Raw genomic sequence first — 27,422 nt, 5'->3', positions numbered from 1 at the left:
GGATCCCAACATTAAGAGGAGATCCCTCCCGCAGGCAGAACATAATTGGAAAACTCCTCCGCCAGTCCAGAAACGCCTACAATAGGAAAATCCTCAACTCACACAAAGATTTCTACAGAATTGAGCTGAAGAACGCCAAAAACAGGCCTTGCAAGCTATTTTATTTGGTTAAACAACAAACTAAACTCTGCAACGCACTCACAAACTACTACGCAGGCTATACCTCCTCTCGCCTCTCTGCATTCCCAGACTTTAACTAAAAACCTAGCGCACTGGTCCAACTTTAAAATCTATGATGAACACTCTGTTTTGAAAATCCTATCCTCCTTAAACCCGAACAATTACTAAAATGATCCCCTCCCCTCTAACTGCCGTCTCTCAAGCGATCATCCATTCTTGGACTGCTATTATCAAGGCATCCTCCCTGACTCCCTTAAAGCGGGCCAAGTTGTTCCCATCTTAAAAAAACCTACGCTAGATACCGCCCTCCCTGATAACTATAGACCAATATCTAAAATCTAACTTCTTGCAAAAGTTCTGGAGAAATGTGTGCAACAACAGTTGAGCCAACACATCTCCAACTTCCACCTACTGGATGACTTCCAATACGGGTTCAGGCATGGACACAGCACGGAAACCACCCTCCTCCACATCGTGGATGATGCCCTCCAAGCGCTTTACCAAGGCAAAACCTGTCTCCTAATCCTCCTAGACTTATCCGCAGCCATCGACGCGGTCAACCATGAAACTCTCCTTGATCGCCTCAAACTTAGGATGGGACTTGATGGCACCGTTCTAGAGAATCCTAATCAATTGTAACCTATCCGCACCCTCGACGATCACGGTTGGTGTCCCCAAGGTTCAACCCTGTCCCCTACCCTCTGCAACCTTTACCTTGAACCGCTCACAGAGGCAGATGTACGCAGACAACACACAAATCTACATTAAAATCTCTTCTGAGGACATCCACTCCCTAAATGAGGCCTTGAAACCTACCGTGCACTGGCTCACCTCTAACCAGCTCAAACTGAATGCAAAAAAACTGAATTCCTTCTTATCTCCCCTCCCAAAACCAAACCAGACATTCATGAATGGATCAAGGCCATCACAGCCTTAAACTGCACCTCCTACCATAGTAGACTCTGCTAAATCCCTTGGAATAACCCTAGACGGCAACCTGAATATGCATGCCCACATTATCTCTATGGCCAAAAACGCCAGATTTCACCTGAACTGCCTAAGACACATGAAACCTTTCCGCAACACTCCTAACCTAAAAATAGCGACTCAGGCACTAGTCATCTCCAGACTGGAATATGGATGCTCTACCCTCGCAGGTCTTCCCAAAAACTCTCTAGCTCCACTAAAAGACTGTCTTAACGCCGCCGCTAGACTCCTAACAGGCTCTAAGAAATTCGACCACATCTCTCCCCACCTCAAAGCTCTAAAATGAATCCCTCTCGAGGCCAGAATCCAACTTAAGCTGGCCTGCATCACACATAAGGCACTATACTCCAATTCCCCAGCATATCTTGCCCAAAAACCCGTGATTTCCGGAGGCGCTAGAAACTCACGGTCCGCCATAGACCTGTTGCTCCAACCAGCAAGCCTGTGGAAAAAACCCCATAGTCGGGCCTTCTCTGGGGCCGCCCCAAGAATTTGGAATTCATTTCCGCCCGCCATCAGAAGACTTTCGTTCTTGGCACACTTTAAAAAGGAGGCCAAGACTTTCCTAATGGGCAAATTCTTCTCCTAACGCTAGTATTCAATAACCCCAGTGATTTTGTTGTCTCATACCATTATGGCCTTCCCTACGGTCTCCCGGATTATACACGCCAGACACCTCTGGGCAGCATTCCTTGAAACTAAGATTGCTAGACTTGTATAATGTGCTATTTGCTTCTATCCCAACTGTTACCAAAATCTGTAATTGCTGCCTCTTTTCCTTGTTTCATACAAATTCCTCTCCTAACATTCGCATGTTAATCACCTCAGCGACTGTTTTCTCATACTATTACGCTTTACCCACGGCTATCTGGATGGTACTCACCAGGCTCTTCGGGGCATCCTTCCCTGGTCGTGACACTACCTCACTTGTACAAAGTTGCTATAGGTTCTTATCCCTACTGTTTCCATGATTTGTTTCTGCCATTCTTCCCTTTCCTATTACTTATTGCAAGTACCTGTTTTTACCCCAACTGTATCCATCCTCCCAAGTTCATGTATTTTACCTGTCAATCCTATAAACCGCTCTGATACATTACGGGTCAGGTTTGCGCTCTATAAAACTCAAATAAATAAATAAAATAAATAAACAAACCTGAACTGCTCATGTATTGATCTACCTTGCTGCTTACACCTGTCATGTATATGGCTGATTACCTGGTGCCAATGTGCTGATGAGCAGATGGAGGACGTCAGGGATGGAAAGGATGATGGCAGGTGGGACGATGAAGTTTCTGACTTGAAATGTCAGAAGACTGGATCGATTGGAAAAACAACAGAGGGTCTTCACTTACATGAAACATTACTGAGTCCATATCGCCTTTCTATAGGAGACCCACGTCTGAGGGGACTGGGTGCCTCAGTTGAAACAGTGGAGGGGACAGCTCTACTCCAATTCCTATTCTGGAAATATGGAGGGGTGATGATTTGGATGGCACCAGGGGTCCCTTTTTATCACAAGGGACAAAAAATCATCAAGGAGGGCAGATACGTGATCCTATTCCAGGCGCTGGACGGGAGGGATGTGTGCCTGGTGAATGTGTATGCACCTAATATTGATTGACCAACCTTTGATGGGCAGGTAACAGCTGCTGTAACTGAGATCCTGGTAGCGTGCGCAATCATGGCTGGGGATTTCAACTTGTCTATTGGATGGAAATGTAGACCGGCAGTCTCCCCGACTCTACACCAAGACAGCAATGACTGGGGCATCACAAGACACGGTCCAAGGGACTGGTGGATATTAGGAAGGAGAGGCATCCTATAGTGAGGTCATACTCATGTCATACACCTTCAGTCAGGACTTAAAGCATACAGGACCATTGTTTTATCTCAGTGGTCCTTGCGCAGGGCGTAAGGGAGGTGGAGTACCTGGCACAGTACTTAACGGACCATTCTTTCATGCTGATGAAATGTGAGCTGGGAAGCGGACAACCGGCAGTCTCGCTATGGAGGCTCCATGTAGAGGCTCGTTTGTACCCCATGTACGTGGACATGGTAAATGATAAGGTGACCCATAACTTTGAGGAACACTGGAGCAGTGCGAGGAGTAAGGCGGTTACCATTCTGTTTGATTGACTATTGTGTGGACATCTTAGCCCATCAACAGGCCATGGTGGGCCAGGACATTGTTAAGGACCCTGTTTCAGGCCCCTGCCTCATCCACACACGCGCCTCTGCTTCAAGAAGGCACTTCTTTATAGTCTATACTAAGCATAGAAAAATACTTAGCCAGTAAGCATCTGGTCGTAGTGTACAGTGCTGTAGATACACATGCACCTATCCTCCTCAGTGGGAGCTGTGCCTTTTACAGATCTCTTACTGTATTTCACTGCATATTGCGCTTGATGCACCATGCTTATGTTGACACTCAATACATACTCTCACCCACTATGCAGAAATACCCTAATAAGGATTCACGTGCTCATGCACAATGTACAAGAGGAGTCGTCACACTATATCTTGTGACGCAAGAGACTTCCTAAAAAAAAACACTTGCAAACTGTGCAAATGGCTGAGCTCAACATTAGATGGTAGGAGTGTGTACATATGGGTTTTTTATGTATGTAAATTAATACATTTGTAATGGTGTGGCTATGTGTGGTTGTGGCATGCGTAGTAATAAAGGTCACTGCATAGTGAGTGTAATCGGTGTGCATGCATGGTAATGTATTGCGTAGTGTTGGTTTGTGTTGTAGTGACCCATATTTCTTTCAAAAAGCAGTGCAATAGCACTGAAGGTCATTCCTCATCAGTGCTAAGTGGATTTGGTCACCAAAGTTGTCAAGTAACCACGCACTATCGGGACCAGGACAAGGATGACGATCCACTAGAAACAAAGTAAATCTAAAATTGTTGCGCTATAGCTTCATCCTCTTATGACGTGGCAGCACCTGTAATCTCCCTCATCTCTTCCTTCATGCTTTGTTAGTTTCGCCTCTTCGCACTACGTAATGAAGGGAGACAGGGCAGTGGGCAGCCGTGGCAATCACACAGGTGTAACACTCTCACACTTTACAGCATCAATATGGCAGACATTAGGTGGGGTGGTGAAAGATACATCATGTTAGGCAAAGTGCTGAACCTAATTTACATCCTTATGTGTGATCCTGCAGGCTCTGCGGAACCTCATAAGCAGGAGAAACACCGTTGCCCTCAAGCCGTTATGACAAACCTTCCTCAATTTCCCCTCAATTGTAAGGTCAATTTCTGTAACTCAAGATATATCCTAGAATTGCTGTAAAATGAAACTGAAATGATGAACAAGAATTGTCAGATGCCTGCAATGGCTAGGCTCAACAGTTAATGCAACTGGAAAAAGTACATTTCACATTATACCTTATAAAGTACTCTGTGCTACGCCCCAAATTACTGGTAGCATCAGAAACATAGTATTTAATCCAGATGCGTTAGTAGAGCCTGCAAAGAGCCTGCATTGAGTGAACATCATTATAAATTGACCAGGTTTTCAGCTTCTTCCCAAAGCCTTCATTCACGGTTGTGTTTTTTTTTTCTTGAGGAAGCCTGTTCCAGAGTTTGGCACTAGATAGTAAAATTATTTTCCTTGCCACCTGAACTAATTAATTTGTGGCACCGTAGAAGAGCTGATGATCTCAAAATCCTTGTTGACTTTTGGCTTTGTCTGCAGCCTAAAAAAACACTCCCTCTGGGAACGGTGGACAGTGCATGGTAAGCCAGTGATGCTTTATAAGAACTCCCGAGACCCGCTATCTGGCACGAAGACGCAAAAGCAGACATGATACATCATCCACAGCAATATGGAGACGTTGAATCACATTTGGAGGTACACCCAAATAAAGCTAATTGCCATAATCCGGGCAAGAGAAGCAACAAGGAGTGGAAAAATGTTGTCATCACATGGAGGATGAGAAGAATGTGCCAGCCGTGGCCTTCCTCCGAGGAGCTAAAGTAGGATCTCTGCGAAAGTTCAAACCAAATTGTGTACTTTTTTACTTTGACTTTCCTTTGCCTATAGACCAGAAAGAAAGAGTTGCTGTATATTTTACACCACCTAGAATCATCCCTTTAGATTGACAACTGTAACAAGTTTCTTGCCACCTAGCAATGGCGGTCATACTAATACTAAATTGGAAAGAAGCAATCAAAGTCGCTCGTCCTATCAATCATTCGCAATATCATCAGAGTATCATCAGTATATCTGAAAAACACAGGCCAAATACCTACGTCCCAGAACCTAAATGCATCGCATTTCCTTTAAAAAACATAATGCTTGAATCTTGAGGAACCTTCAAGACATGGCAAGGACATGCAAAAAGAGAAAGTGCTGACAATGAAAGTGAAGGAAGCCATTCGAGGTCCCAGCCTTCATGGCCAAGGTGACCTGGCAGCACTCGATGATCAACAGTGTCGAACAAAGGACACAGATCCTATAGGAGCAGAGCTGTGACGTCACGGAAATCAGGTATTTGTCTGATGTCATCCAATAACGACAACAACATTGACTGTCTTGGAAGAGTCAGGAAACCTGCCTGTGTGGGGTCCAAAAGATTGTTGCTTCCCGCAAAGAGTCTGATTACGAGTTGCAAGCGGTATTACGGTCAATGTGTGGTGAATCCACCACGTATTGTGCAATTACAATGGGAATGGGGGCTGGCTTTTACGGTTATAAAACCACTCCGAATCCTCAGTTTGTTGTGGTTTAACACACTTATTTACCACTGGCTCCAAGGAGGTGGTAAATGTATGCAGGGAGATATGAGAAGGGTCGAGTGTGACCAAAACGGGTGGAGGTATTTTGGGAAGGAAGATGTTTTCTGGCAGTATGACTAACCCGGTCCAAAAAATGCAGGGAATGAGGCAAAGCTTCCCAAGATTTACCTGGTCCGAAAAATGCAGCGAATAAGGCAAAGCCTTCAATGATGTTCCCGGTCCAGAAAATGCACGGAATGAGGCAAAGCCTCCCAAGATGTTCCTGGTCCGAAAAATGCAGCGAATAAGGCAAAGCCTTCTATGATGTTCCTTGTCCAGAAAATGCAGGGAATGAGGCAAAGCCTCCTGTAATTTTTCAGGCCAGAATTGCCAGTTGGAAACACTGGGTTTGGTTCTCCCATACTTCGGGTGTGTAAAAACCGACCCAATTGAAATCAGAGGAACTCCATGAGGTAGTCCGCTCCGCCCGACTTGCAATGAGCCCCAAAGTCAATTCCATGTTAAGATATCCATTTCTCAATGGCTTTAGCCAGAGCATGCAAAACAAACATGCGTCTATAATTAGAAGATGTTTGCGGTTCAAGACTTGTTTTTAAAAAGGTCTTAAGAGGGTGTGTCAAGAGGGGGGCGAGGACTAAGCCCTGATTGATTGAGGGATTTAATGATATCACATGGAGGAAGCACCATAACTTTAACACCTTCCATGCTCATGACGAGCTCAGCTAGTCATGAGCCACGGCGCTCGGCTTATGTGCTCATGACGAGCTGAGCTCATCATGACCGTTAGAACGCTCGCACGCTGGGCAAGTTCCCCTGTTGCGCGAGCGTTCTAAAGAAACGGGTGTGGTCATGACGAGCTCAGCTCGCCATGAGCACACGACCACCATGGCTCATGACGAGCCAGGGAACAATCATCTGTAGACCGCTGGCAGCCCCCAGGTTCAGCCCATTCCCCAAGTTTCTGTTTAGTAGCCCATGGACCTCAATGTACTAGAATTTCTTACAAGTTCTCTCTGTCCTTATTCCTCCCAAGCTCAACAGCTGTGTTTTCAATCATGCTTTCTTCCCTGTACCCAGTGAGGCCAATTTGATTTTGCTAGTTTACACCTGGCCGGCGAGCTTAAGACCTTCAGTCTTCCACATTGTCCAGATGTTAAGGACTTCTATCAAAACACTTTGGCTAAAAACCGAAGAATATTAACCTAGAAAGAGGCAAAAAACACAAATGCAGTCATTACAAACGTTTTTCTTTATAAAAAAAAACAGCTGTATGCGTCTACATCAGAGTTGCTTTTACATGATGCTGTTTTCCTTTCTGCTTTCACTGTTGTATGATTTCCTAAAGAAAAATTTAAATATACCCAAAATGTTTTTAAAAATGCAGTGGCACAACAGTTTCTTCACAATTTAATTACAAGCGCATGGATTCTACGATTTAAAAAAAGGGTTTGTGGCCAATTTAGGATGCAACACGGGTGGGTTGTCCAAATTTAGTACATTATTAAACTCATGTGGTGTGAAACAGTGTGACGTCATGTCACGATTAAATAAAGCAATAGTTTGCACATTAGTGACTAAGATACAGCAAGTCTTGACCTTTCTGATATGGTAAAACGATTTTCACTTGCTGGAACGCAGTCATGCCTTGAAGCTTGTTTTTTGGAATTGCAGTGCCAATGAATAAAAAGAAACACTGGAAGACCGTGATGCCAACTGGCCAAGATGTCTTATGGGAGCAGGGGGTGAAAAGTACAGACCCGGTTTGCATTTTGCAAATCGTAACTTTCTATGGGGTCGCTGTCTTTTAACGCATGCCGGTGACCATCGTCAATGTGGCTGCCCCTCTGCTCTGAGCCCTCTGGACAATGCCCATGGTAGTTTGAAGACTGTCTTTGCAGATCGTCCAAGGTATTCTTCCATACAGTGCCAACCACTGCTTCCAAAACGAGTAAAGGAAGAAATTCTACCATCACTGTTCAAGCCACGAGGAAAACAAAGGGCATTCTAGAAGATATCCCTCCAGAGACGCCTTCCTGCAGCTGCATTCAACGCATGCACTTCTATAAAAGTATAGCCCTGAGCTCCCAAAGACATCTGTGGCACAATACTCCAAGCCATTGTTGATGCTGCTGCTTTCCTGTCCAGTGACGTCCCCTTCGACTTTGTACAGTCTGAGGAATGTCCCCCTAATCTGATGTTATTGGGTCTGTCGGAAGACCAGTTCCTTCAGCTTGTGCATCTGACCATCCCTCAGCGCCTCACGGATGGAGCGGAAGAAGCCGAAGTAGTGATGGAAGTTGTGGATCATGAGCAGAATGCCGGCCAGCAGCTCTTTGGACGTTAGGAGGTGATGGATGTAGGCACGGCTGTGGTTGCGGCAACAATAGCACGAGCAGTCTGGAACCACGGGGTCAAAATCATCCCAGTATCTGCCAAGAACATAAAAAATACAAACATTATACATAACTCTGAGGACATGTTCCAGACATCACACAGAATTCATAATATCACTATTATTTGTTTTATACTCTCTAACTTCAAACTTTGCTGTTTCATAAAATAAAAGAACTTGCAAATGAAAGACACAAACAATCTACAACTCTGACAAGAAAGAGAAGAAAGGGTAGAAAAGAACCTAGAAGGTAACAGTGATAACAATCCCCTCTAGGTTTCCTTGGGTTTGAATCTAAAGGATAATTCTAATGGAGTAATGGCCCAGGAAATAGCATAAACAGGAGATAAAGGAATTCGATTCAAATGGGAGAATGTAGACAAGGAACATTTCCTGGAAGATCTTGTCAGGGACCATCAGCCTGACTTTATGGTACTGACTGCCCATGATGAGGCCCCGCAGAAAATCTGAGAGGCCTTTCATTCGGTTTGCACTGAAACCTTCCTCTAGGCTGCTGGGAAATAAGCCTGTAAAAGATAAATGCACAGGGTTGGTGCAATCATGCTTGCACAGGACATAAACAACGAGAAAGAGAACTTTCAAGGAAATCACGAATGAGAGATTAAATAATCTCTGTCAAGAAGGCTTATAAGGAAATCTTGGTTAAAAGAAAATCCGAGATTAGAGCTGCAGCCTGGGAGGATTTAGAGAAGGCTGACAACTTAAGGGATAGTGCAGCGTTTTGGAAAGTTGTTAACCATCCCTTGTTTTCTGACTACCAAGCACCTGTGATAGAATCTCTCATTCAAGTTTAGACATCGGTCAATCACTTTTCCAATATTTTTGATCCTGCAAAATCTGAACTTAATACCCTCTGTATTGTGGGCTCTTCCTGTAGAGTCAGCCCATGTGTGCAAAGAATGTTACTTATGCAATCAAGCCAAGCACTTCAGGAAAAGCCCTAAGTCTGGTTGGAGTCCCTATGGAACTGCAGAGCAGACCCTCAATCTCAGCGTAATCCTAGGGAAGTATGTCAAGGCTAGAAAGGGGAGTGGAGTAGGGGCAGGAGGCTGTTCATTTAGCTTTCATGGGCCTCGCCTGTGTCTCTGACTTAGTTAATCGATCTAAACTATGTCTGTCCTGGAGGAGGAAGGGTTTGCTCCAGCCATTATTGACTTGCTTCGCCGATAGTACCAAGATGCCACAGCAGGAATCCGATGTGCAATGAATGGCGAACTCTCTCCCAGAATAAGGTCCACATTGGGAGCTCGTCATTGGTGTGTATTGGTTGTGTTGTTTTTTCTCCTATATATAAATGGTTTTGATAAGCACCTATTTCAAGCTGGTTAAGATGGGCCGCAAGTGGGAAACCGCTCTGTCCTGGTCCTGTTATATGCGGACGACGCAGTTCTTATGTTAAAAACTATATATGGCCTTCAGATGCTTCTAACTCCCTTATAAGCAATTTGGATTTTAAAACTCAATTATCAAAACCTTTCAAAATGAAAGTGGGGCCAAAACACTCGAAAGCAAAGAAATGTCAACTGGGTGGGATAGAGATATCCCAGGTACAAACTTTTACATATTTGGGCATCCCTGTGGACTCCCTAATGAACTGGGAATCTCTACTTAGAACTAGGTCTATTCACCTTCAGAGAGCCATAGAATCTATTTTTCATTTACAAGAAAATTATGCCAAAAACCTATTGGGAGCTGTGGGCAGGAGTTTGGGGTATAAGGTAGCTGGTCCACAACAAAAGGTGGAAAATATGTTCCTCTGTAAACATTTGGCAGTCCCAAAATCTACTTCTGAAATAGGGCTTGAGTTTATAACAGACTAAATTAGTTTAACTCCATTGCTATTTAGGTTAAAGATGTGTGGTTCACCAGAGGCAAGCTTTACCAGGGAGCTTCTATCAGATTGTCGTTCACTGGATAATGTTTCAGTTATCCCCTGGATTGTATATGTTAAATTGGCTTTTAATAGCGTGGGGACTCCAGAGTTTTTCCCATCCCTGACAACATTAAAGCAGATTCTAAAAGCTTGATTAAAATTTGTTTTTTATTAGTGAATCAAAGGTTTGCCTTCTATTTTTAAGTACAGTCTTATAAAATCTTCAACAGGCCCTGAGCTTTATTTACAGAGCACAGAGGGTAGTTTTCATTTGACGAACTTCCGTTTTAATATCATTCATTTTTTGGTGGCATTCCCAAAGCAGGGAACTTGGTAGGCAGTGCATCCTAATTGTCCTTGTGATAATGTTTCTATACTAAGTACATTGCACTTTAGGTTTGTTTTCCAATTGTATAACTCTCCACGGAATTGTCCTTTTGTCGCTACTTATAGCCGAATAAAGATTTATGAACGGAACTGAGTGAAAGAGGAACACAAAAAGTCCTCCATGTTCTCAAACCTGCCACAAAACATGTGTAGAATTGTAGAATGGCAAATTTGGGAGAGATCCTATGATCAGAATGTCCTGGTGTAGGATGGCTCCATGAACTAATGGGCCCAGTACTTTTTCAACGCTGGGCTTGACGCATTGAATGGAGGCGCTTCATACAACATCAAACGTCAGGCTCTTCCAGTGAGCAACTGATATAATGCTGAAACCTTTTCCTTTACCTGTTGTGCAAGTATTTCTTAAAATAGATGAGACCTTTCCTTCATAGTTACTATCCTCTAACTGTTTGCATATAATAATAAATTGGGAAACATCATTTTCAACGAAGGCTTTTCTACGCGTGACGTTTACTACGAGGCACTTTCCTCGCAAACGTCTTTTCCACGCGTATGCCTTCAAAGACAGTCTTTGCCACGCATATACGTTCTGGCTAGGGGGATTGGGGGGTTGGCGGGGGTCGGCTGGGGGAGGGGCTGGGGGGGGCCTGGGGGGGTCTCCCCCCCAGAAATAAACATAGGAGCGGGTTAATTAAATAAAAAAAAAAAACGCACTTCAGTACCAACTAGGTAATAGGAAAGTGCCTCCCCCAAAGACGTGCCGTTACGTCAAAATAGCAGTCCTTTTTTAATTTTGGCAGACGTGTTTTGACGCTTGTTTCGATGGTGGATGGAAGTACGGGCTGCTGGTGAAAGACAGGAAGGTGTCAGGTAAGAAAATAATCTTTATTTTTAGTGTTTAATGGAAGTTAAAATGCGTGGTGTAATCCATCGTTGCAAATTCCAGCGTGGTAAAGCCACTTGCGAACTAAAATTCGCGTGGTATTGCCATGCGTGGAACTTGTATTCGTGGTAACATCATATATTCAATAAATTAAACATTTTACACCCAATAACTTTTTAAGACTTTTCTTGGCATCAGCTACTAAAATGAATTTAAGTTATGAATGCATAATGTGAAATTCATCTCAGTCGGCCACCGAGTTCAACCAACATGATGGTGTTACTCTGTTAGGGGACCTCTAGAGCCTGCAACTTACTCAACAAGTGCATGGCCTCTTACACATGTCTGAACACACTCTTGATGTAGGTAATCTCGAGATTGATGACACGCTTCCTCTGAGTTGGTGTGATGATTTTGCTATTCCTATCTCAATAAAGGTCATAGGGGTGCTGGCTGACTCTGACCGTATGCCAGTCTGGTCGCATCAGTGGGTTGAACTGTATCCGGTGAGCTTCTGTCGACTGCTTGGTAATAGCAAACCGATGTTAGATAGGAATGTGGACAAGACCAATAAAGAAACTGAAGACTGGATAAGAGGGGCCATAGGCCAAATTGTCCCGCTTACGAAAATGTAAATTCCTTGAATGTCTTGGGCGTAAAACCTATGAGCCATTTCGTAAAGTAGATTATCTAGCAGCTCTAAAAGTCTACTACCACTCAGGCATTCTTGCAGAGGATTTTGTGCAACTAAAATCTAGTAAGCCACCAATACCTCTAGAGAGATTTTTCTCGATAGTTAAGTCGCTAACCTCACTCTCTTCAGTCTCCTCTGCCCTTTCACCCTCGGTTGAGAGATGCAACCATTTGGCTCTTCATTTCTCTCAAAAAGTAGGCAACGTCTACGCCTCGATTCCAGCTGAAGCAAGAGATTCTTCATGTTGGAGTGTTTGGTTCAACACATCTTATGATCCCGCTAGGCTTCTGAAATTTGATGGCTAATGATATGTTCGCTGTGTTCCTCTGTGAAATCTGGCTCCTCCCCTAGACCCTGTGTCTCCATCTATTTTGGAGCAGGGTTCGGTGGTGGTCTATCCAGTTTTGTGCGATCTTTTGAATTGCTCCTTAGCCACCGGTTGTGTTTCAAAGAGTTGGAAACACACAATGGTAGTCCCATTACTAAAGAAACCTCTGCTCGATCCTTCGAAACTAGACAATATTCGACCAATCACCCTTTTCCCTTGTTTCTCCAAGATCGCTGAGAAATTTGTAAACAAGCAACTTTTAAACTTTTTAGACGGTAATAACTTGCTTCACAGGACTCAGTCGGGCTTCCATCCATCTTACAGCACTTAATCTGCTTTGCTACTGGCTCGGTGCTGTGCATTGCATCTTGGAGTCAGGGGACTCTGTGGCAGTTATGTTAGATCTCAGTGCTGCTTTTGACATGTTATCTCATTATATCGTGTTAAAGAGATTGTGGGAAAGCAGTACAGGCATCAAGGCTCTGCTTTGACTCGGCTCGTTTTTGCAAGGCAGAACTTTTCAGGGTTTCTCAAAAACTGTCCCACTCAAAAACGTTTCCACGGTGTTAAGGAGTGCCTCTGGGATCCTCCCTGAGTTCAACCCTCTTTAATGTTTACAGCCGCACCATGCCCAATGTTACTGAACTTCTTGTCTTTACCATCACTTTGTATGCGGATGATACACAGCTGATCCACACTCTCTCTCAAAACAGCAACAACACCTCTTCTCAGCTGCTCTTGTGCCTTTTGGAAGTAGCCAACTGGATGGACAGCAATTGCTTAAAATTAAACGGTCAGAAGACAGAGATGGTAATCCTGGGTGTTGGACTTGGCCCTTTCTGCAGGGTCATCCCTGAACTTTTTGCCTTCCTCCTGTATTTTTTCTGACCTGTTGTTGGCTTTTTTATGACTCAAGCACTGATCAGCAGTGGTGAAGTGCCTGAAGTGCCCAAAGTGCATAAGCTCTCCCTATTGTAAATTGATGTGTGGATTAATGACTCCATGATTGGCTTATTTGGTTTACTTCTCAAACCCTAGTTCAGTGCACTGCGTGTGCCCAGGGCTTGTAAATCAAATGCTGCTGGCGGGCTTGCAGCACTGATTGTGCCACCCACCGGAGCAGCTGTAAAGTGTGTCTCATGTCTGCCATTGCAGAGCCTGTGTGCAGTCCGGTACTGCCATGTTGACTGAGCAAGTGCACCCACTTGCGAGTCCCTAAACCTTCCCTTTTCTGCATATTAGTCCCCCCTAAGTTAGGCCCATGGGCAGGGTGCACTGTAGGTAAAAGGTAGGACATGCCCTGATGTGTGTGGCATGTCCGGATAGTGAATTACTGTAATAATAAAAACGGGGTTAACCCTCTACTCCAAACACATCTGGGCATATACAAAAAGTAATGGGTATTGAATTACACCCATTTCGTTTTTCACTATTGCAAGGGTACCTGATGCATCTCCGTACTTGCGTGTAAGGAACCGCCGCATCAACTTCCCTGCAACACTTTAATTGTATAGCGTTACGCATCCAAAGGTACATTGAAATCAAAGTGTCGCATTTTACATCTAAAGAGAACTAAGCTAATTCTACCATTTTTGAAGTATAGTATTGTGGATTTTTGTTGTTTGTGGTCTTCTGTTAAGTCTATATAAAAATACTTATTTTTATACAACAACTTGTGTGGTGTCCATCTGTAGTGTTGACACTGAGTTACTGTATGTGTTCACAAATGCTTTACACACTGCCTCTGAGATAAGCCTGTCTGCTCGTGCCAAGCTACCAAGGGGGTGAGCAGGAGTTATTTTAGGAGTGTACCCTCTTACCCTGACTAGGCGCAAGGGTCCCTATTTGGTCAAAGGTACCTACCTCGGCCAATTAGAGACACCCAAATCTAACACTTGGTAATCAGCCTGATATTTGTTTCAACGCATGGTAGCCTGCCAATCTGGGTCCTTTACCATCTCCAAAACAAAAAGCTAAAAATCTTGGTTGGTATCTGGCTAGATCACAAGCTGTCCTTTCACAACCAAGTAAATTCGCTATCCGGAAAATTCTTTAAAATACTGAAAATCCTCAAGATCATTCTGGGATTTCTACCTTTGTCAGCCTGGAAAACTGTTACATAAAAACAAAACACAAAAATATAAATATAAACATCTGCTGCAGTTTATGTCAACTGAAGTCTACGTTTAGATGTGTATGTAATATTTAGGATATTCAAGGACTCCAGAGGAGTTTATTAAATCTGTTCACCGCAGATATTTATCTCCATCTACACCGCCACAGACCTCATTCCCCAACTCTTCCAACGGGAACCATAAAATCCCCACAGCCCCAGAGTCTGTTCAAAGACAGATGGAGAAGCTTCGACCCAGAGAAGAGTAAACACATGTTTGTAGGGGAAGGAAGGAAAAAGATTACAGGCTAAACAGTAAGCGAGAAGGATGAACAGAAGCCTAAGATAGAACTGTATAAACCTTTCTATCAGTTAAACCTTTTAAAATGAAAGAAAACACATACAAACTGTAGGTCTTATTTGATCTGAAACCCTTTCACTGAGCTTGCAAAATCTTGATAAAGTAAAGAATGCGGAGCCCTCAGAAAAGCCAGCACCATGAGGGAGCATTATTCACACCCTGTTTGCAACAATAGTTCAAATACGGTTGAGCCGTTTTATGACAGACAAACAAGCAGCACCAAAGTCAGAATCTGTTACACATTAAACTATTTTGTATGTTGAGCCTGAAGGTGAGATTACGTACATCTATTAATGCTGCCAGTAGTTGCAAAGATAGCTGCAGAACATACAGATAAAGAATCTGTTGTAAAAGGAGTACCTTCCTTGGGTGATAGCACAGTGATTTTACAGTGAAGAGGCCATGGTAAGGAATCAGGCGGTCTATTACGCTCGCAGCTCGTTTCTTATGCCTACTGTGGACTCTGTAGTATTAGATGAGTTCTTCGAGTGGAGCAAAGTTCCAAAGTTCTAGAGGAGGAGTGTACGCGAGGGACATATCCATTCCACTTTTTCCGGATATACACATGCCATAAATTTACATAACTCAATCAGTCATAACTTTGTAACTTGGGGAACTGTTCAGAAATACACCGCACTGGCTGCATCGTTGGGCTAGTCTCTTTGTGAGTTGGAACCTACAAGCAGAGAATGATGGCGACGAGACCAACTCACATATGTTGCTTGACAAGAAATAGAGCACCTGTTCACCTGGTATCTTGATGAGCCAGTCAATGACCACCAAATCTTTGACGCATACTGGCTAGAAGGCCGGTCTTTGGGACTGTGTCCTTAGAATTTTCAGAGGATTTTAATGTATACCACCTCATGAATGTGTGCACAGGATAAGTCCGCCGCAAGGTGCTGTAGATGACTCTTTCTTTCTTTCGTCTCTTCCCTCTCTTGGGGCATTGTGGAAATCAGACTCACAAATCCCGATCCCCAAGATCTCTGGGATGTTTACCAAGAAGACTCCTGTTTCTGACAAAGAATTGCCACCAGCATCTAAGAATACAAATAATCAGGGGGATACGCAGGCCAAACAGTCGCAGATAGCTATGAGCTCTAATAATGGATTAACTACTGTCTCAGTAAAAGCCACAACCGACATAAACCCGTGTCCAACAAAATACACGTGGTGCCAGAATCAGCTGAGTCACATATTCCTGTGGAGGATGTAGAGTCTATCGATTCCGCTGGCAACTTTTACTCAATGACAGACTTATCTCAAGCCTTAGACTCAGATAGTATAGATGGGGAGAGAGACCTGAGCGATACTGGAAAGTCTCTGTCCGGCTCCGCGCAAGATCTAAGGAAATTTGTTGCTGATGAGGAGGATGATGATTCTGAGGTCAAAGATTCACCAAGTAGACCAGAATGGGGGGCCGAGGAAAACTCAGTTCTCACTATGCAAGGTGGTAATGGCCGCCCTTCTCCATCTACATTTACATTGCCTGGAGCATCGAAAGCCACTCTAGATGGGTCAGAGACATCTGAAATTACATTAGATGTCCTATACAGGTTATGCTCCATCACAAAGAAGAAACAAGAGCAGAGAATCTTCGCACACAGGGGGCAGTGCGAAAGGTACAAAATAACTTAAGGAAAGTGGTCAAGGCATCTAATGAAACCATTGCTAGAGTAACAGAGACAGAAGGCAGGATTTCAGTAATTGAAGACTCTATGGCTCAACAAAAGACTCAAATATTGGCGATGGAAGGGCTAAAAGAAGAAATCAATTGGAAGCTCGTGGACTTGGAGAATAGGTCACGCCGGAACAATCTGCGAATCTTAGGCATACCAGAGGGGAGTGAGGGGGCGAATATTCGGCAATTTGTGATGGAATGATTTTCAGAGGCCTTTCCAGAATTAAGTCAGTGGAGATGGGAGACTTAACTTCAGAGGGCCCATAGACTCCCATTCCAAAAAAACGCTCGACAAGACTCAAATTTCAAACCACGTGCAATCTTGATTTCCCTAAATAATTTCTTGGCTAGGGAGGGCCTCTACGACTTCGCCAGGCCTAACAGGAAGCGTAAGGGGAAAAGCTTGGAATTTTTTGTACGCCCAGACTACTGCCACGCCACTGTTCAACTGCGCTGGCAGTTTCGCCAGCTTACACCCCCATTCCAAGCCTTTCTCCTTAATCCTGCTAAGCTCAAAGTAATTTATAAAGAGCGCTCCTATTTTCTAACTTCTGAGGGGGCGGCTAAAGAGTTACTAGCTTCTTTTTGATTACCGAATATGCGATTACTGAAGCGGTTCAAAGGGTGTTGATAGTATATTCTACTCTCTCTCTTTTTTGAGCATGGATAATTCTTTATTACTAGGTTTTTTTTCTGTTCTCTTGTTATTAGACTAACCAGTGTCTTTATTTGGTTTGATGAATTATATTCATTTTCTTTGCTAATGTACTGGTTTGTATACATATGGATAATAGCTGAAGAAGTGAGCCACTCAAAGCTTCTCATGTCACCAACTCTAGGGACTAGAATGTCCCTTTGTCCCGGTTGGGTTGGGGTGAAGGGAAGGGGGGGGGGGCGGGAGGGGCGGCTCGGGCCGAGCCTGGGGTGGTTTGGGGTGGGAAGGGAGGGTGCAAACCAAATTCAGAAAATGCAGTATTCTGTTTATTATGTTTATTTAATTTTTCAGACTTTTCATTATACAACATATTCTGCTGCATAGCAATCAACTGTCTAAAATTAGAGATTTATATATTCTCATGAATGGCTATCTGTATGAAGATAAATGTATTGGGGGTCGCACAGATCATGAAGAATAATTGATTAAGATGGAAAAATTACGAATATGCTCTTGGAATATTTGTGATTTAAATAACAAGAAAAAAAGAGGGATTGCTGCGCAAATTATTCAGACTATGAAGATTGATATCCTTTGCCTTCAATAATCACATATTATGTGGAATGATAGACAGGTGTATAAGGATCTGGGGATGAATCTATTGGCATGTACACGTTAAGGGACAACTACAAAAGGGGGGGCAATTCTAATATGGAGAGGGCTAGGAAGCTCTAAACGCAGTAAGGCGGATCAATATGGTAGATGGGTAATTACCGAGATTAGTTTTAACAATAAATTATGGACTATATGTTCAATACACGCTCCAAACTTGGATGATCCAGGCATCCTGAACTTTTTAAATATAGAATTAGCTGATTGGCCACCCTCTTTAATAGTATGTGGAGATCTTAACCTTCATTTAGAAGCTGGTGTGGATATACGTGGTAATATACCTTATCAAGGTTTTAAAAAATATCATATAGAGCAATTCCAAGGTCCATGGTACTGGATTATGGCTTATGTGATGTGGCTTATGCAAAAAATCCTCTTGCACCAGGGTTTACATTCTTTTCTTCTCCACATTAAAAATGTGTACGCTTAAATTATTTTTTTATTAATTCTGCACTACTTAATGATACTACATTTCAGTTATATCCACGACTAGTTTCTGATCACAATCCAATAATGATTGAAGTTAAAACTTATACGGCTTTCACATTCCAAGTCAGAACTTGGACATTTGATCGGAAATTATTGGCAGATGCTTAATACCTAGAATATATGGCAAACTGGATAAAAGAATTTTTTGAGATTAATAGGGGAACGGCTTCCGTTCAGAATGTCTGGGTTGCTTTTAAAGCAGGGATACGTGGAGAATCGTTATCCTATGTTATCAAGAAACAAAAAATAATTCGGCAGAAAATTGATGTAAATTATAAGGATGTATTGGATTGGGAAAAGAAGTTAGCAACAGCAATTGCCCTCTCACAGGAGACTAGGGATATCGAAACTAACTTAGCTATTTATAAAGCACGGCTTTACGAAATATTTGCATCTAAACTAGCGGAACAGCTGGCTACTTTTCGTTCTCAGATATATGAAATGGGTGAGAATTCAGGAAGGATATTGGCCAAAAAAATCTGACAGAAAGAGGTTTTTAACACCATAGACTCACTACAGGATGAAGCCGGTCAGATACATAACAAACCTGAGTTAATTTTAGAAGTTTTCCGGCAGTTTTATCTTAAACTTTATCAGCATGACACTATACCCTACTCCTCAGACCTTTTTATGAATTTTGGGATGACAAACCACTCATCTCGTCTCTCTAATGTTCAAATGCTGGCTATGGAATCAGATATTACATGGGAGGAAATAACGAAAGCTCTACTGTCACTAGCTATAGGAAAAGCTATGGGACCCGACAGTATTCCGTTGGAATTCTACAAGATATTCAGGAATGTTCTAGAACAAGATATTCTGACCACTTTTCTGGAGGCACAGAGAGGGGCACCACCATCCTCCTGGGGCCAATCTATTATTATGGCATTCCTTAAAAAAAGATAAAGACCCTTTAAACCCTGCATCATATAGGCCAATTTCATTAATTAATGCCGATAGCAAGGTATATTAAAAAATTTAGCCTCTCGACTATCACGAATCATATCTACAATTGTATCTCGATGGCAGCATGGATGTATTCCGAATAGAGATACGTCAGATCATATTCGGAGAATCATTGCTTTGATGGATTGGGCGGAAGGCACTAGGACATCAATCGGGGTCACCCTATTGGATGCCGAAAAGGCATTCGATAGGGTGGCCTGGCCCTATCTTTGGGATCTACTTAATTTGAAGGAATTCGGCCTAGGTATAATAACAGCCTTGAAGGCCCTTTATCAAAATCCGACATCTTGTGTTAAATTGGGGAATAATAAATCTTCTTCATTTTCCATCCAACGAGGAACCCGACAAGGGTGCCCGTCCTCTCCACTCCTCTTTGCCATATATATTTATATTTTTCTCAATAAATTAAATCAAGATGAGGATATAACTCCAGTAGAGGTTGCAGGTGTTAGTTATAGAGCATTGGGGTATGCAGATGATGTGGTGGTTGTAACAAAAGATATTGATAAAGCTTTTTTTAAGATCGAGGAGTTGGCAGCAACTTTTGGGTCCTTTTCAGGATATAAATTAAATTTATCCAAGACACAAATACTTTTTTTGGCCAAAACGCCCGCCCAGACTCAATATAATAATAATAATAATAATAATAACAATAATAATAATAATAATAATAATACTGGATTTTGTATAGCACAACAGCTACCTCGCGGGGAGGTGTCCCGGCGCTAATAGAACACAGATGACCTGGGTCTAATGATAGGAAAGCTAGCGGGGTTGGATAAAGAGCCACGTTTTTAGCAGAGACTTAAAACAGGATTCGAAAGGAGCCTGTTGAATTTCTTGTGGCAAGGTATTCCACAGAGCGGAGACGTTAGCTGAAAAGGTCCGACCACCTAGTCGGGCCTTTTTCGTGCGTGGGACTGTCAGTTGAACACGACAATTGGACCGCAATGCACGGGTTTGGGAGTATCTGGGGAGGCGGTTTTTCAAGTATTCTGGGCAGGAGCCATGCAGGGATCTAAATGCCAACGTTAGTGCTTTAAACTTTATTCTGCTGGCAACTGGCAACCAGTGCAGGGATCGAAGATGCGGAGAGACTGACTGCTTGAGTGGAATTCGCAGTAACTGTCTCGCAGCCGCATTTTGAACTACCTGAAGCTTTTGTGTCGGGTATTTTGGTAGGCCAAGGTAGAGTCCGTTGGCATAATCCAGCCTTGAGGTAACGGTAGCGTGGATAACCGTTTTTCGGCAGCTCTCTGGTAGGAGTCTGATGATTTTTCGGAGATTTCTCAGTTTGCTCATACAACAGCCGGCAACTTGTTGGATATGGGAGGTAAAGGACATGCTATCATCCCATCTCACTCCAAGATTTTTTGCCGTGTGACTAGGTGAGGGGGCAGGGCCCATCTCCATCGGCCACCAGAGTTCTGCCGTGGGCGGAGGACCCTTGCCAAAAAAGATAACTTCAGTCTTATTGGCATTGAGTTTTAATTTATTTGCATTCATCCAATGGGCTACATCTTGGAGACAGCCTTTGAAGTTTGAAAAGGACTCTTGCGTGGTCTCGGAATACGGAAATACCAACTGTGTGTCGTCGGCATACGAAATTGCCTTGACACCCCAGTTGGCGATTAGCGTAAAGAGAGGAGCAAGGTAGACGTTGAACAAAAGGGGGCTTAGGGCCGACCCCTGCGGAACTCCACAGCCAAGGGTCTTGGGTGCCGAAGAGATCGTCCCAAGTGCCACCTTCTGAGTTCTCTGGGATAGATAAGAGTGTATCCAACCCAGCGCCTTATCCTGAATCCCTATCTCGGCCAGCTGGCTGACTAGTCTGGCGTGGTCCACCGTATCGAAGGCGGCCGACAGATCCAGGAGTACAAGCATTGCTGAGTTCCCTGCATCCATCGACCACCTTACTGACTCGGCTACCTCAATAAGCGCTGTTTCCGTGCTAAAGCCGGGGCGGAAGCCAGACTGTGTTTCATGAAGAATTTTATTTACTTCTACAAATTTACTCAGCTGGCGCTGTATGACTTTTTCCAGCATTTTTCCCGGGGCAGCTAATAGGGATATCGGGCGGAGATTAGTGAGATCTTCAGGATCCCCATTGGGCTTTTTCTTTAAGGGCAGGAGGGTAGCATGTTTCCATACATCCGGAAATATGCCTGAAGCAATGGAGGAGTTCCAGATATGGTGAAGTGTAGGAGCTACGAAGTCGGCTATAGAGCTCCATAGTTTCGCAGGGCAGGGGTCGTCGGGTGAACCAGATTTACATCGGACCAGTTCTTGCCTTACTTCACTCAAGGGGATATTCAGGAACTGGGTGAAAGTCTCACCTAGCTCGCCATTACTCGCGAGGTCCTGTTTCACTGTTTTTATTGCTGGTCCAAAAGAGTCATAGACCTTTTTAATTTTTTGGTCAAAGAACTCGGAAATTTGCTGACATAGCATAACTGTTGGAGCAACCTCCCTCTCAATGCACTTTGGTTTAAAAAATGACTGTACTACTTTGAAGATCTGTTTACTAGACTGTTCTGCCTGTAGAATCAAGTCTGCGTAAAAGTGTTTTTTACTTTTCCTAATAGCTTTCCGTAGATTTTTAGAGGCTTTCTTGTACCTAGTCTTTTCTTCCAGGCCATAATTTGCTCTCCAGCTTTTTACAAGCTGCTTTCTCTATTCTTAGTTCCTGCGAGAACCAGGGTGCTGAGGGAGAGTTTCTTTTAGATAGTGCTCGGGAAGCAGGCGCAATGGAGGAAACCATCTTTCCAACCCACTCGTTGAGGAGTTGAGCATCAATATTGGCATTGTTTGTCAGAGATGGGGTGGTTTTTGCCAGGACAGGGCCCATAGTCTCGGGGGTCAGCTTTTTCCATTGCCTTTTTAGGAAGTAACATTTGCTGGACGCAGAAATGTCGTGCGCCAGGTTCAGTGTAAATGGGACAAGTGAGTGGTCTGACCAAGTCAGGGGGAGTGGTACCTCGGGCAGCACATTTTTGATGTTAGAGAAGATAAGATCAATAGTATGGCCCCCCATATGTGTAGGGCCCTCATTGATCAGTCTAAGACTGGCCGTGCTTAAAGTAGCTCTGAGTTGCTCTGCCATGGCACAGTCGGGTTTATCCATGTGGATGTTGAAGTCATATATAGTATAGTTTCTGAAGCAACATATCTGGGATTTAAGTTAACAACCCCAATTTCTAACATCCCTAAACTTAATTATATCCCAATTTTGAAGAAGGCTAACTCCACTCTTGAACGAATTGATCATTTACATTTATCTTTACACGGGAGGAATAATGTTTTAAAAATGTTAATCCTGCCCAAATTTCTATACTTATTCAGAACAGTACCGCTTGACTTCCCCTTAGATTTCTTTAAACAAATGGAAAAGATGACAGGGAGATTCTTATGTGGCTATAGGGGCAATCGGAGAGCTTACAAAAAAATGATCCTACCAAAGTCTAGAGGAGGGTGGGGCATCCCACATTTTTTGTTTTATTATTTGGCAGCCGTATTACAATTTATATCCCCCTTAATAATAGGTGTCAAAGCCCCGATGTCACTAGCACATACCCCATCTATCTATGAATTTGCACTAGGTACCGAAGCTTGTGGCTATTTCCTAAAAATTGTAGAGCCGAGTTACTACAAAAAAAAATTAAGATTCAAACTGCAGCATATAGAGCATGGAAGATTATTAGGAGGCTTGCTGGGATTCCAAAACTGCTGAGCTACACTCCTTTAACTTCACCACATTGTTTCCCCTCTGTATTCAGAGATCATATTATGAATAGATGGAAGAATAATGGCATTACTTGTCTTGGTGATCTATGGAAGGATAATTGTATAATCACATTTTCTGAACTTCAATCTAAATTTAATCTCACGAGTCGGGACTACTTTAAATATCTTCAGTTGTATAGCTTTCTAAGCGCAATATCGTCTCGTGAGCGACAGGGTCTTCAAAAGATTTTATTGATAGATAGTCTTTACTCTAAAAGAAAGATAGGGTACTTTTATAATTTACTTATTTCTCTCCTCCCAGATGACTTATCTGTGACTCAACAGAAATGGTCCGAGAAATTGGGGGTAGATAATGTTTTGATTGAGAAATCAATTGGGCTAGCTAATTCTATCTTATTTTCTGGGCGATCACGCACACAGCACTATATGGTACTGTTTGATCTTTATTATACACCAGCTAAAGTTATGAAATGGGGAGCTATTGCAGGTATACGCTGTAATCGTTGTACTTTGATAGGAGCAGATGCAATACATATGTTCTCTTGTTGCTCTAAGCTAACTATTTTACTCTCAGAAATTCAGAACTTTATCTTGGTTATATTAGGAACTACAGTGAATTTAACTTCGGAGATGATTTTAATAGGATTATCGTCAAACTCTCTTGAAAACGAACAACGGTCTTTGATATTTATTATGATGTCTATGCTACGTGCATGTATTACCCATGAATGGATTAGCCCCGAACCACCTTCCTTTTCCATGTGGAGAGCTCGCCTGTTAGCTAAGTTTAATTTTGAATTGGCTATTTATGCAACAAAAGGAAGAAAAAAACAATTGGGGAGGGAAATTTGGGCGCATCTTCAACAATGGATTCAAGGGGAAACGAGTCGATAGTATATGCTGTTAACTCTGTTAAAACTCATTTTATTATTTCTATTGTGGGACTCTTCTTTGCTTTATTTGCTGATCAAATTTATTATGGTTATGCTATAAAATAAAATTATGCTATGCTTTCTACTGTAAATTTCATATATCTCACAGCTAAGAAAAGATTCTGTTTGCAATAAAAATAAAAAGTTATAAATAAAAAAATTAACTCAAAGTGTTGCATTTTACATCTAAAGAGAACTAAGCTAATTCTACCATTTTTGAAGTATAGTATTGTGGATTTTTGTTGTTTGTGGTCTTGTGTTAAGTCTATATACAACAACTTGTGTGGTGTCCATCTGTAGTGTTGTCACTGAGTTACTGTATGTGTTCACAAATGATTTACACACTGCCTCTGAGATAAGCCTGTCTGCCAAGGGGGTGAGCAGGGGTTATTTTAGGAGTGTACCCTCTTACCCTGACTAGACGCAAGGGTCCCTTCCCTATTTGGTCAAAGGTACCTACTCTGCCAATTAGAGACACCCAAATCTAACACTTGGTAATCAGCCTGATATTTGTTTCAACGCATAGTAGCCTGCCAATCTGGGTCCTTTACCATCTCCAAAACAAAAAGCTAAAAATCTTGGTTGGTATCTGGCTAGATCACAAGCTGTCCTTTGACAGCCAAGTAAATTCGCTATCCGGAAAATTCTTTGGAATACTGCAATTCCTCAAGATCATTCGGGGATTTCTACCTTTGTCAGCCTGGAAAACTGTTACATAAAAACAAATCAGAACACAAAAACATAAATATAAACATCTGCTGCAGTTTATGTCAACTGAAGTCTACGTTTAGATGTGTATGTAATATTTAGGATATTCAAGGACTCCAGAGGAGTTTATTAAATCTGTTCACCGCAGATATTTATCTCCATCTACACCGCCACAGACCTCATTCCCCAACTCTTCCAACGGGAAACATAAAATCCCCACAGCCCCAGAGTCTGTTCAAAGACAGATGGAGAAGCTTCGACCCAGAGAAGAGTAAATACATGTTCGTAGGGGAAGGAAGGAAAAAGATTACAGGCTAAACATTAGGCGAGAAGGATGAACAGAAGCCTAAGATGGAACTGTATAAACCTTTCTATCAGTTAAACCTTTTAAAATGAAAGAAAACACATACAAACTGTAGGTCTTATTTGATCTGAAACCCTTTCACTGAGCTTGCAAAATCTTGATAAAGTAAAGAATGCGGAGCCCTCAGAAAAGCCAGCACCATGAGGGAGCATTATTCACACCTTGTTTGCAACAAAAGTTCAAATATGGCGGAGCAGGTTTGTGACAGACAAACAAGCAGCACCAAATTCTATAGGCCAGAATCTGTTATACATAAAACCATTTTGTATGTTGAGCCTGAAGGTGAGATTACGTACATCTATTAATGCTGACAGTAGTTGCAAAGATAGCTGCAGAACATACAGATAAAGAATCTGTTGTAAAAGGAGTACCTTCCTTGGGTGATAGCACAGTGATTTTACAGTGAAGAGGACATGGTAAGTAAGCAGGGGGTCTATTACGCTCGCTGCTCGTTTCTTACGACTACTGTGGACTCTGTAGTATTAGATGAGTTCTTCGAGTAGAGCAAAGTTCCAAAGTTCTAGAGGAGGAGTGTACGCGATTGACAGATCCATACCACTTTTTCCGCATATACACATGCCATAAATTTACATAACTCAATCAGTCATAACTTTGTAACTTGGGGAACTGTTCAGAAATACACCGCACTGGCTGCATCACGTGTTAGTCTCTTTGTGAGTTGGAACCTACAAGCAGAGAATGATGGCGACGAGACCAACTCACATATGTTGCTTGACAAGAAATAGAGCACCTGTTCACCTGGTATCTTGATGAGCCAGTCCATGACCACCAAATCTTTGACGCATACTGGCTAGAAGGCCGGTCTTTGGGACTGAGTCCTTATAATTTTCTGAGAATTTTAGTGTACACCACCTCATGAATGTGTGCACAGGATAAGTCCGCCGCGAGGTGCTGTAGATGACTCTTTCTTTCTTCTCTTCCCTCTCTTGGTGCATTGTGGGGTTCAGACTCACAAATCCCGATTTACATAGGTCAGAAATTTACTTTTGCAAGTAATTGAAGGACATTTACGCTACAAAGAATCCCAGGAGTATGCCTGAAATTCTCCAGCAGTAGAACAAATACAGGAGTACTCTAACCACCCAGTGGGGGAAGGTGGCATATGCATAAGAAAATAATTTGGAAATGTGCAATAAACGTTTTTCTTCTTCACAGGGAATATATGCTCATACTTGGAAGTACTCCATCATACATGTGCATTAAATAAGGAGATTCACTTTCATTTCACACCCTAGAAAGTCGCTAAAACACAGCTTTTAGCATGACCTGATTAACATGCGGTTCCAGGATGTGGAAACAAAGTTATACTATGGATGTTCACTACATTTTTTAAGATACTTACACCACCAACACCTCCACGCTGATGATTTCTTTGCTAGTGCAATGAACTTTGCGACTTCAAGCATTCCACAAATCTTGATCATGTCAATCAGGATGTGGAATGATTTCTCCCCCTAAAGTTCTTTATTGGTTTAGTTACAACATACAAATGACTTTGTAGATACCACGATCTCCCCAGAGACACAATGGTGACAGACAGGTCTATACATGCTATAAGAATACACTCAAAGCAGGGGATGTCAGCGAACTTACACAATACATAGAGGCATAGACATAAATATGTGCACTGGTGCATTAACACTGTACATAACTACAGCAAATGACATGTTCATTCGACTCCAGCATTGTGTGAAACCACATGCCACAGAAGAATCGGAGTGCCCTTAAAGTTAGGCAAATTAGTCCCTGTAAGGTTTTGGGTCCCATTATCAACTACAAAAATAGCAACATGCAACAATATAGAGAAATGACATAGGCTTGCACAGTATCGTCAAGGTAAACATACATAGAGGGCTGCAGAATTATTATAGTAACTCCTCATCTACTTACTTTGACGATATTGTACATGTCGATCTTGCAACAGATCAATTTCTAAGTGCTGGTTTTGTTGTAGGATATCTCCTGTGGTTGTTGTACATATTCTAGGTGCTCTGTTTAAGGGGGGGCAGGCTTTGAAAAAGTTCCTCGCACTCATGATGCACGGCTCAATCACAATCTTTGGCTGTATAACTGGGAGGGGTCATGCGCATCCAATGAGGTTTGGGGGCGACATGGAATTTCACAAGCAGACCCTGCCTTCTGAAGCGGGATTGCGCCACTGTTACTTTTGGAAGAAGGCCCGACAACACAATAGTGGGATTCGACTACAAGGCAACGTCAGTAATACCAGAGATATCACACAGCATTTAAGGCACAAT

General features: G+C 42.7%; 1 protein-coding gene across 7 annotated transcripts in view; it reads right to left on the bottom strand.

Moving 5' to 3' along the window:
* Nucleotides 1-7,146: 7,146 nt before the first annotated feature.
* The window catches only part of QTRT2 (queuine tRNA-ribosyltransferase accessory subunit 2), a 222,788-nt gene continuing 202,512 nt past the window's right edge, over nt 7,147-27,422 (bottom strand). For all 7 annotated transcript variants that reach the window (XM_086935601.1, XM_086935596.1, XM_086935602.1 and 4 more), the window contains one exon: nt 7,147-8,345. In XM_086935601.1, coding sequence (XP_086791727.1) covers nt 8,114-8,345 — 232 coding nt within the window. In that variant the 3' untranslated portion in view covers nt 7,147-8,113. The remainder of the gene's footprint in view (nt 8,346-27,422) is intronic.

The sequence above is a fragment of the Lissotriton vulgaris genome, chromosome 8 (genome assembly GCF_964263255.1).
Source record: "Lissotriton vulgaris chromosome 8, aLisVul1.2, whole genome shotgun sequence".
Lineage (NCBI taxonomy): Eukaryota > Metazoa > Chordata > Amphibia > Caudata > Salamandridae > Lissotriton > Lissotriton vulgaris.
The sequence above is the reverse complement of the archived record's forward strand: the minus strand, read 5'-3'. Positions and strand labels throughout refer to the sequence as shown.